The sequence below is a fragment of the Mustela nigripes genome, chromosome 2 (assembly GCF_022355385.1).
Source record: "Mustela nigripes isolate SB6536 chromosome 2, MUSNIG.SB6536, whole genome shotgun sequence".
Classification (NCBI taxonomy): Eukaryota; Metazoa; Chordata; class Mammalia; order Carnivora; family Mustelidae; genus Mustela; species Mustela nigripes.
In genome coordinates, this window is record NC_081558.1 from 92,968,727 (window position 1) to 92,981,111 (window position 12,385).

The 12,385-nt window shown below is 34.5% G+C and overlaps 1 protein-coding gene across 3 annotated transcripts in view; it reads right to left on the reverse strand.

Annotated features, from left to right (window-relative positions):
- The window catches only part of STAG1 (STAG1 cohesin complex component), a 428,530-nt gene that overhangs the window by 165,323 nt on the left and 250,822 nt on the right, over positions 1–12,385 (reverse strand). For all 3 annotated transcript variants that reach the window (XM_059390978.1, XM_059390976.1, XM_059390977.1), the window contains one exon: positions 4,761–4,965. In XM_059390978.1, the coding sequence (XP_059246961.1) occupies positions 4,761–4,965 (205 nt within the window). The remainder of the gene's footprint in view (positions 1–4,760; positions 4,966–12,385) is intronic.

Below are 12,385 nucleotides of genomic sequence, written 5' to 3' on the forward strand. Positions count from 1 at the left end.
CAGAATTGCTGTTCTTCTTCTCTTCGATCTGCCGATGGATTTTCAGGTGTTTGCAATCTTTAGATAAGCTATCTAGTTGATCTCCGGCTAGCTGAAGCAGTCTCAGCTTGCTACTTCTCCACCATCTTGACTCCTCCTCGCTATTAGTTTTCTTAATAGTAGTTTTTGAAATACCTAATTTGTTTCTTATTTCCCCAGTTGTAACGTCTTTTATTACTAAAATAGAGTAGGTGCTCAATAAATTCTGAGTAAAAACATGAATGAAGTGAAACAATGCCAAAACTATTAGTTCTTCTTGTCATTACAGAGTAATAGGAGCAGCTTACTAAATGTCAGATACTAGTCCATGCTCTCTTCATGAGATAGCTATCATGATCTTCCTCCCTTTGCATGTACATAAAATGAGGCCAGGTAAATTAAGGATTTGTCCAAATTACACAACTAATAAAAGGCAAGTAAGGGATATGATCTGGACAGTTTGACACAGAATCCATTTTTTAGAACCACTTTATTTTATGGTTTTAGCAACTGAGAGCCAAAGAAAAGATGCCAATTTACTGAAGTAAAATGATTTTCAGTCTATGGCTGGAGAACAAAACAATTTCATATACCGTATCTTTCCTCAGACTAAGAAAGTCCAGAGGTTCTGACTTGGTTAGAAATATTTATCAACAATGAATTATATATCAATATAAAGTCAACCATATGTAAACATGATAATGTTAAACAATAATGTATAAAGAAATATTTACTCCCTTAAGAGTCTGAGAGTGACCTATAATTAACTATGATGAAAACTGGCTTACTGGCATACTGAGGCTACCTTACTGTCACATGATAACCTTAACCACATTTTCTAATTTTCTCAGAATCCGCTTTAGAAAGAATTAAAGTCAATTACCACGCTATTAATACAATTTTTGTATTCTTAATCCCCCTTTGTTCAAATTAGTATTTCCACCTTAATAGTGAGTGACAGTCAATATTAATTTATAACATAGAAAATTATATAGGTGAGAAAACAGCAAAAAATAAAAAAGTTAAATCAACATTACTTATCTTGCAAATTGCCATCTAACAGAAATTTAAAATTAACACTGTAAAGTACTGGCATACATTTTTAAATCAAATGTCTAAAAAAATTTAACTATAGGGGTGCCTTGGTGGCTCAGTGGGTTAAGACTCTCCCTTTGGCTCAGGTCATGATCTCAGGGTTCTGGGATGGAGCCCTGCATGGAGCTCTCTGCTCAGCGGGAAGCCTACTTCCCTTTTCTCTCTCTGCATATTTGTGATCTCTTTCTCTTTGTCAAATAAATAAGTAAAATCTTAAAAAAAATTCATTAAAAAATAATTTACAGATTTTAAAAATAGACTCTTTGAGAGTAGAATGGTCTTCATAATACAAAACAACAAAATGGTAGAACAAAGGGAATCCTATCTAATTTTGACCCTGGGGAAAAACAGAGACTATTTCCTCATGAAAATTTCATCAAAATGGGGAGTAAAATATGCTCAGTCTCAGATTCTAAATACACCAAAAATAATGACAAAATGTTACTTATTTAACTATATGCACAATATGTCCAACTGAGATAACTATTTGGAACAGAAATATGGGTTTTTAATTCTAAAGATTAATAGTTAATGAAAATTGTACTACAATGTGAAACACAAGGTCAAACAAATGGGAGAGTATGTTTTAAAATTCCAAATAAGGGAACAGAAAAAATAAAATAAGGAAAATATAAAATGTAACAGCTAACAGTCTGTTTCAGTTTAATGAAAAAAGAATTCCCAAAAAAAGGGAAACACAATTTACCTCCAGTGGAAAATGATACTACTATGAACTGTAGAATAAACAGACCTAAAAAACTACTGAATAATGAATTTTTAATAAAAATATGGTAAAAGTACACAATTAAATGCAATGCATAAACACTGACAAATAAGAAAATGAGTTATTTGGAAAACCAATTAAAAGTACTACTGATAAGACCACTCTGATGACTTATGAAGCTCTGGAACTCATCACATCTGTACCCTACAGAACAACTAACCTGATTGTCTCTCTTCTCAGCTAAGATATAAGCAATGTGAAGGAGCATTTTATTCCAAAGCCGATAATCATATCTGGCAATAACTGCCTTGTAACTGTCCATGCACATAGTCTTTGAAGCAGAGGATTAAATGTTCCTGCCCATTTTATCTAGTCCCCAAGACTCGTCCTGCAAAGTGAATAAAAATGATTATCTTTTAATCTACCCCTTGCATACATACCATTAAAAAAAAAAAAAAACAGAGAGGAGGGCAAAGACGAGGGAAAAAAAAAAAACCTTGAAAATATGGATAGTTATTATCTAGTCTGGACTTAAGTACTCAGCAAAATCTCTGTGTTTAGTTGAAGGACAGGTGACTAAGTCCCACATTTGATGAAACTGAGCCTTGGAAGATATGATCATGAATACAGACACATAGCAATTATAGTAATATTTTGAAGTAAATTTTAAAATGACCTGAAAAGTAAGTTACCATTTCTAAAAAATCAGAATAAACACAATGTTGATTTCTTTCCATTTTTCTTGGTATCTAATTTTTTTGAATAACTTCAGATTCATATAGGCTAGATGTTGATATACAAAGAGTATAAGGGAAAACAAAATAACATTTATCAAGCAGTTTAAAAGCTATCATGATCACAGGTAAACTGTGGGAAAAGAAAAGCAGAAAGGCACCAGAAGGAGCAGGAGAAAAGCTCAAAAGGAACAGGAGAAAAGCTATAATTAAAATATATTTAAGTAAATGTAAAACTAGCAAATATAGATTGCCAGAAGGATAAATACAGAGAAAACAATACAACAATAAAAGCCACTGAAAATGGGCCAATGGTTAGGAGGTAAAATGAAGTCAGTAAAATACACTGTGAGGTCAGTAAAATACAGTAATACTTCATTTACATGGCAGTGGGGACAAACACAAATGTTTTAAAGTGCATTTTTTAGGCAACTGAGACATTTTAAAAGTAAAACTATTCTGCTTATTTCTACATCATTCTTTCCCTTGTGTTCTTACACACAGTATGTGGCATATGTTTAATTTTTTACATAGAATGCACACAGATTTCTGGATTAAAGAGAAGTACTCTGAAAAATAAAGTATCCTGTCCTAACAGAGAAGCCCTATTTTTTCTTTCTTGACATTGTAAGCAAAATTTTTTGTCTTCTTTTTGGTATGAGTTGTTATTTAATAATTCTAAAAGCAGGAGCATTTCTAAAAGCATTCCATAATGCTTTTAAATTCTAAAAGCATTTCATATTTGCCTTTCATTCATTTGTTGTTTCCTTTTCTCTTCTAGTCTTATGAAACAAAAATTAACTTCTTATGAGAGCAAGTTTGGCTATTCAAAAGCAATTTCTATCTCACATTTAAGTTCTGTTTATTTCAAACTGCTGCATTTACAGCATCTAACAACCAGCTAAATGGGCATTACTGTACATGGAGGAAAATGAGATGAACACTAAATGGAATATATAAAGAGAAAGAAAAAAACAAACTAAAATTAAGATACTAAAAGTCATGAAATTAGAAAGAAAAAAGTATAATAAGCAGATAATTTAAAAAGAATAAATAGTGTATTTGTACTACCTTTTAAAAGATCTCTTCTTCTTCCCAATAATGAGGAAGAAGATATCTCAAAACACAGAATTTAAACTGTTTGGTGTTTGTTCTGTACAGAAATTTTTTTCAGCAATAAACTATTTTTATTTTACCTTTTTTAAAAAAGATAAAATTGGGCCATCTTCCTCTTTTCCTAATAATAAGGAAAATGTTACTCTTGAAAAACTGTGTTTCATGTTTGTTTCATATACACATGTAACTAAGAGAATAATGGACACAAATATAAATCAACTACATTAAATGGGGGCGGGGATAAAAAAAAGGTGTGGGAAAAAAAACATGGGTGACTCTAGATAATATTATCATTTTGGCTTCAGGCAATAGATTAAGCCAGAAAATGACAAGATTTTAAACCATGCATTTCCAAAGTATATTCCCCAAAGTATCAGCATCAGCATAACCAAAATCTGTGAAACTCTGGGGGTAAGACCATGCAAGCTGTTTCAATAAGCCCTGTAGATGACTCTGATGCATGCAAAAGTTTGAGAACCAATGATTTAAATATATTCAATAAATGATAAATTTAATTTAAATGAAGATGAAATGCAATTAATGAAATTAAATCTGATGTTCATCAATATAATGTGTAAGATGAATACAAAGTTACTGCTACGAAAAAGGATATAATCTGGGATTATTTACACACATGAGTTTAGGCTCTACATCATAGATGAAAAAAAAAAAGCCAGTCATTTTAGGTAAGCATAGTTAAAATAATTGAGGGAAAACAGAACAATTGCTAAATTGCTAAATTCCCTTGTTATGGAGAAACAAGAAAAAATAAATACATTTGGTTGAGAAGTTCTCTAGATAAGAGTGAAAACTAAGCCATCAATTCTTCAGATCAGCTAGCCTAAAAAAATTTTCAATTTCCATTGAATCAAGGCAATCAAATGCCAGTTACTAAATAGACATACATCTTACCTAAACAGATAACAGAAGCCATTCAGATGAATTTGGGGGAGGGAAAGGATGGTATTTTTTCAGGAGCACAGTAATTAAATACTTAATCTAAATACACTTAAACAGCAATAGAACATATTTAACAAAACTAAATGAAAAGGAATAAAATGTTGGTTACTTACCAGCAAGGGTACTTGTATGCCTAAAAGCTCTGACCTGGGAGTCCGACAAACCAGTCAAAAGGGAGATTACTGTGTCCATCATATACTCATCATAAATTATGCTATACTGACACTGTCGAATCAGGACTCCAATAAATTCACAAAAGTTTGAACGAAATTTTTTCCACTGAGGTCCAGGCATGGTAAGGGGATAATCACCACTGTCCTAAAAGGAATAAAAAGAACATGTAAAATTTGACATATAATAGCAATTTGATCCAAGTGTTCTTTCTTACCTATAAAGGAACATTTTCTTCTCAGAAGTAGATGTGGACAAATATTGAAGGTGACTTACACTGATACACTGATAGCTTTATATTTATTGTTTGTATCTTTTGATCTTTCACAACTAAATAATTCATGACATGTTCAAATCTGTTATTTAGAACAACTATTTAATTCATTATTCTGAACCAACATTAAAAAAAACAACCACTTCTGATGTTGTTAAATTTGGGTCTTAGTTGAGATAATTTAAAGTAAAAACAAAAAATGAGAGAAAGTTTAGACTGGAAATGATATTTGTGACTGAATTCAGATCAAACTAATCAGGATTTCGGTATCACATAGCATCTCCCAATTCTTTAAAATAGAATTTTTAAGAAATGAGAATTTCAAAAATACTTTATTTAAGAAGTCCAAAACTAGGGGCGCCTGGGTGGCTCAGTGGGTTAAGCCGCTGCCTTCGGCTCAGGTCATGATCCCAGGGTCCTGGGATTGAGCCCCATATGGGGCTCTCTGCTCAGCAGGGAGCCTGCTTCCTCCTCTCTCTCTGCCTGCCTCTCTGCCTGCTTGTCTTCTCTCTCTGTCAAATAAATAAATAAATAAATCTTAAAAAAAAAAAAAAAGAAGTCCAAAACTAATTATTTGCACCTGAAACTGCAACCCTGTTTCTTCCAATTTTACTATAAATGTTCTATTAACTCTGTTTTATAGAGCAGATTTATTAACTTTTCAAAGAAAAGAAATCTAATATGGGCTCTTGGTATTACCAGCTTGCATCATCTTGTTTAAAAACATAAACTAGATGGGGTAATGGATGATGGGCAATAAGGAGGGCAGATGATATAATGAGCATTGGATGTTATATGCAGCAAGCCAAACACTAAATTCTACCCTGAAATTAGTAACACACTGTATGTTAGCTATTTGAAATAAGACAAAACAAACCAAAAAACAACATGAAAATCACATTGAACCCAATTAGTTAGAAGTTTCCTACTCTAGCCTAAAACATTTTGGTGGAGAAATATAAATTCACAAATTGGAGAGTGAGAAATTCTGTGAACGCAGTATCTGAATATTCTCAATTTATGGCTGTTTGTTTCTTCTAGATCAAACTGCTGCTAAAAAATTGGTTATGAGGGAAGGCTTGGGCTGTGCTGGTATCTTAGAAAAGAGAATTAGTATAATACTTGGAATAGCAGAAAAGAGAACAGAATGAAGAGATAGGTAAGAGCTCTTAGCACTAGGTCAAATACCACAAAAAGTAGTTAAAATTTTGGTGCTGTATGAGTGTTAGGGGGTTACTAAGCCTCAAAAAGATCAAAAAGGAACTGAAGGGGCTGGCTGAATCTTCCTAGTCCTTGAGATTAGGAGTGTCAGGGCTAGATGGGAGAGGGTAAAAGGAAAGTGAGAGCTTCTTCTCAAAGGTGTCTCAAGAGGCTGCTGTTGTTTCTATATCATAAAAGCTCATTAGGGTAGAGCTTCTCATGCTTTGTACCAACTGTGAGATTCAGCCATGTAGTACTCCTTCACAACATGAAAGAATGTAATTTATCTAAATAACCCACCTAAATAACCCAACAGCTAAAGAAAAGGCAGAAAAATAAGCACTTAGAAGTAAATAAAAGAAAACTAAGTATACTTCAAAAGATTCAAATGTAGCACAAAACCAATCCAAATTTTAAAAAATTCAAAGGAACTACAATATTTTATTTATCGATTTATTTTCTGAGGTATAATTCACATATAACATTTTATTAGTTTCAGGTATACAATATAATGATTTAGTGTATATACTGTGAAATGATCACCACAATAAATCTAATTAACATCTCTCACCATACAGTTACAGAAATTTTTTCTTGTGATTAAAACTTTAAAGAGCTATTCTCTCAGCAATTTTTAAATATGCAAAACAGCATGATGAACTATAGTCATCATGCTGTACTTTATATCCCTATGACTTACATATTTTATAACTGGAAGTTTGTACCTTTTGACCCATTTGCCTGCCCCCAAACCTCCTACACTGGCAATCACTAATCCTTTATGTGAGTTCCATGGAGTTTATTTGTTTGTTTGTTTTGGATTCCCCATATAAGTGAGAGCATATGGTATTTGTCCTTTTAAGTCTTATTTCACTGAGGATAATAACATCAAGGTCCATCCATGTTGTCATAATGAAGATCTCCTTTCTTTTTCAATGGCTGAATAATATTGTGTGTATCGTGTGTGTGCAATTATACTTTTATAAATTTTTTATTGTATCATATATATATATGCTACATTTTCTTTATCCACTAATCCACTGACAGGGTTCTGGTTCTGGGATTGTAAAGTCCATAAATTCTTTTTTTTTTTTTAAGATTTTATTTATTTATTTATTTATTTATTTATTTCTCAGAAAGAGAGAGAGAGAGAGAGACAGAGACAGAGAAACAGAAAGAGACAGAGAAAGAGAGAGCACACAAGCAGGTAGAGGCTGAGAGAAGCAGGCCCCCTGCTGAGCAAGGAGCCTGATGCAGGACTTAATCCCAGGACCCTGGGATCATGACCCGAGCCAAAGGCAGTAGCTTAACTGACTGAACCACCAGGCGTCCCAAGTCCATGAATTCTTAACTCTATAATGGTTTACTACAGGAACTCTGGAGGACAGTAGAGTCTAGTGAATGTTCTTCCAAGGAAGAACTTTACGGTTCTGTTCCCAAATGCATTGACAAGCAACTAATAGAAAAGTTTATTTTAGAAGTTTTGGGGACACTGATGGAAGAATAAAAAGTAAAGGATACTAAGGTTCAGAGATAAGAGCCATCAACAAAAACTACAAAATTTAGAGCTTCTAAAATGAGAACAATCTTATTAACAGGTCCAGGTCCACTGCAAGGTAGAGCTCGTGCAGGTGACAGAGGTGGAAAGCTAACTGCATAATTCCTAAACATTTGATATTTGGGAACCCTATCTGGTCACGAACTACAGGTATCAAAAGAGATAAAATACTCCTTAAGAGTAAATCCAAGAGAATTGTTTAACTCAACTGATGGACAATGTCTCTCTCACACACACACACACACACACACACACACAATCACCTATTTTTGATAAAACACTGGCTTTTGGTTACCTAATTTCAACAGATATACCCAAGGATATATACTACTATTGCTATAATACTATTTTTTTTTAATTTTTTATTTTTTATAAACATATATTTTTATCCCCAGGGGTACAGGTCTGTGAATCACCAGGTTTACACACTTCACAGCACTCACCAAATCACATACCCTCCCCAATGTCCATAATCCCACCCCCTTCTCCCAAACCCCCTCCCCCCGGCAACCCTCAGTTTGTTTTGTGAGATTAAGAGTCACAAAGGGGCACATGCACCCGAATGTTTATAGCAGCAATGTCCACAATAGCCAAGCTATAATACTATTAACAGAGATCTGTAAATACTTATTTAGAGAAAGTATCCACCCACTCAACCATTCATGTATTCATGTATTTACTGGGCAATAAATATGATCCAGGCACTAGTTCTAGCATACAAAGATGAGCACACCAAGAATCTGCTTCTAAAAACTCCTACTTTATTTTTTTCAGACTGAAATTTAATTGATACATAATACTGTATAATTTATCTAATACACCTATATATTGCAAAATGATTAACACCAGAGCATTAGCTTAACACATCCCAGCACAATATATTACCCATTTCTTATTTTTTGGTGAAAACACTAAAGATCTACTCTCTTAACAACTTTCATGTATATAACACAGTACTATTAACTATAAACACCATTCTGTACACTAGATCCTTAGGACTTATTCATCTTATAATTGGAAGTTTATACTTTTTAGACAATTTCTTCCCATTTCCACAATCCTCCAAAGAACTTCTAGTTAAAAAGAAGGACGTATAAAAAATAAACAAGTGAATGATAGGAGCGTTAGGAGGGTAGACAGTACTACTTAGGAAGGAATGCCAGTTTTCTGCAGAGGCAACTGGGCAGGAGAAATTGGGTCAACATCACTCTAAGCAATAAGATTAGCAAATTCCTATAAAACACAGATGGAAAGAGAGTATAGAACTGCTTTAAGTTTGGCAACCTAAACCAGATTTTGCGGTGGAAACCAAGAGAAAAGATGGGGCCAGATTATAGGGAACCTTCTTTTCATATAAACTCTTCATTAAAATAAAGGCAAGCTTTATTTTGGAGGCAATGGGTAGCCACTGAAAATTCTTGAGCAAGTAAGGATCATAAACAGATGAGAGGTTTAGAAAATATTTCTGGGGTGCTTCGGTGGCTCAGTGGGTTAAGCCTCTGCCTCCAGCTCAGGTCATGGTCTCAGGGCCCTGGGATGGAGGCCCATATCAGGCTCTCTGCTCAGCGGAGCCTGATTCCTCCTCTCTCTCTGCCTACCTCTCTGCCGACTTGTGATCTCTTTATGTCAAATAAATAAATAAAATCTTTAAAAGAAAGACTACTTATCACTGCAACAGATCCAAAAATGAAGGGGGAATGCAGAGAGCACGTAACTAAGATAGTAATGATGACGACGGACAAAAGAGGAGATATGAGGTATACTCAAATATTGAAAAAATAAAATCTACTGACCTGACTCCTGGAGAAAAATGACTTGCTTCTGGTTTGATTTACTGGTGGATTTACTCACAACAAAAAACAAAACAAATAATTGTTTGCCCATTATTCTCTTGAGGCCTAAAACTTTTGTTTAGGGATGCTTAATTACTATGTCCCATAAGAGAAAACACCCTTTAACTCATAAATGATTGGTATAGAATACCCTATTTCCAGACTTCAGGCCACACTGGCTTCTACATTCAAAATAAATTCAAATTTTCAGAAACAGATCATCAATAGATATTTAAACCACTGAATGGCAAGTTGAGTGGCATAAGCAGAATGTTAACAAAGTACCAAATTATTTGATACGTGCAAAGGGAAAACTACTTTTACAAAAAGGTTCAATGGCATCACATTGTAAGTGATCTATTGTAGCATCACTAATAAATGGACAACCTGCCATTATGTACTATCTATTGTGATACAATATGAAGTACACAGCATCACTTATGAAATTTCCTTGCAAAACATATGTAAATGTAATAGAATGAAGCCTTTAGACCTAACTTTCAGTTACCAAACACAGGAGATTTAGGAACAAGCTAAATGATAACCATGGGGAAGAAAGAGAAACAAAAATGTGGGATACTTTAAAAGACAACTAGATTGTTGTCAACTAAAAGTTAATGTCATGCAAAGAAAAGAATGTGGAGGAAGTGTTTTATATTTTGAAAAACTACTGACAACAGAACAATCAAAGGCCAATATTTAAACCAGTGTGCTTTTTGTTGTCAAATACCCTAGGTGTATTTCTATCTAAGGGTCATTTGTGCAGTTTAAATTTTCTCTTCTTCTAGATATACACATGACTGCTGCATCACCTCTTTCAAGTGTTTACGTAAGCTCACATTTTTTTAAAAATTTGATTTACTTATTTTCAGAAAAACAGTATTCATTATTTTTTCACCACACCCAGTGCTCCATGCAATCCGTGCCCTCTATAATACCAACCACCTGGTATCCCAACCTCCCACCCCCCCCCCACTTCAAACCCCTCAGATTGTTTTTCAGAGTCCATAGTCTCTCATGATTCACCTCCCCTTCCAATTTACCCCAACTCCCTTCTCCTAACACCCCGTCCTCCATGATATTTGTTATGCTCCACAAATAAGTGAAACCATATGATAATTGACTCCCTCTGCTTGACTTATTTCACTCAGCATAATCTCTTCCAGTCCCGTCCAAGTTGCAACAAAAGTTGGGTATTCATCCTTTCTAATGGAGGCATAATACTCCATAGTGTACATGGACCACATCTTCCTTATCCATTCGTCCGCTGAAGGGCATCTTGGTTCTTTCCATAGTTTGGCGACCGTGGCCATTGCTGCTATAAGCATTGGGGTACAGATGGCCCTTCTTTTCACGACATCTGTATCTTTGGGGTAAATATCCAGGAGTGCAATGGCAGGGTCATAGGGAAATTCTATTTTTAATTTCTTGAGGAATCTCCACACTGTTCTCCAAAGAGGCTGCATCAACTTGCATTCCCACCAACAGTCTAAGAGGAGGAGGTTCCCGTTTCTCCACATCCTCTCCAAAACATGTTGTTTCCTCTTTTGTTAATTTTGGCCATTCTAACTGGTGTAAGGTGATATGTCAATGTGGTTTTAATTTGAATCTTCCTGAGGGCTAGTGATGATGAACATTTTTTCATGTGTCTGATAGCCATTTGTATGTCTTGATTGGAGAAGTGTCTATTCATATCTTCTACCTACTTTTTGATATGTTTGCCTGTTTCGGGAATGTTGAGTTTGAGGAGTTCATTATAGATCCTGGATATCAACCTTTTGTCTGTACTGTCATTTGCAAATATCTTCTCCCATTCCGTGGGTTGCTTCTTTGTTTTTTTGACTGTTTCCTTTGCTCTGCAGAAACTTTTGATTTTGATGAAGTCGCAAAAGATCATTTTTGCTTTTGTTTCCTTTGCCTTTGGAGACATATCTTGAAAGAAGTTGCTGTGGCTGATATCGAAGAGATTACTGCCTATGTTCTCCTCAAGGAGTATGATGGATTCCTATCTCACGTTGAGGTCTTTTATCCATTTTGAGTTTATCTTTGTGTATGGTGTAAGAGAAATCTTTGTGTACGGTGTAAGAGAATGGTCGAGTTTCATTCTTCTACATATAGCTGTCCAGTTTTCCCAGTACCATTTATTAAAGAGACTGTCTTTTTTCCACTGTATATTTTTTCCTGTTTTGCCGAAGATTAATTGACCATAGAGTTGAGGGTCCATGTCTGGGCTCTCTACTCTGTTCCCCTGGTCTATGTGTCTGTTTTTATGCCAGTACCATGCTGTCTTGGTGATCACAGCTTTGTAGTAAAGCTTGAAATCAGGTAACGTGATGCCCCCAGTTTTATTTTTGTTTTTCAACATTTCCTTAGCGATTCGGGGTCTCTTCTGATTCCATACAAATTTTTGGATTATTTATTCCAGCTCTTTGAAGAATACCGGTGGAATTTTGATCAGAATGGCATTAAAAGTATAGATTGCTCTAGGCAGTATAGACATTTTAACAATGTTTATTCTTCCGATCCAAGAGCATGGAATGGTCTTCCATCTTTTTGTGTCTTCTTCAATTTCTTTCATGAGTGTTCTGTAGTTCCTTAAGTACAGATCCTTTACCTCGTTTGTTAGGTTTATTCCTAGGTATCTTATTGTTCTTGGTACTATAGTAAATGGAATCGATTCTCTAATTTCCCTTTCTATATTTT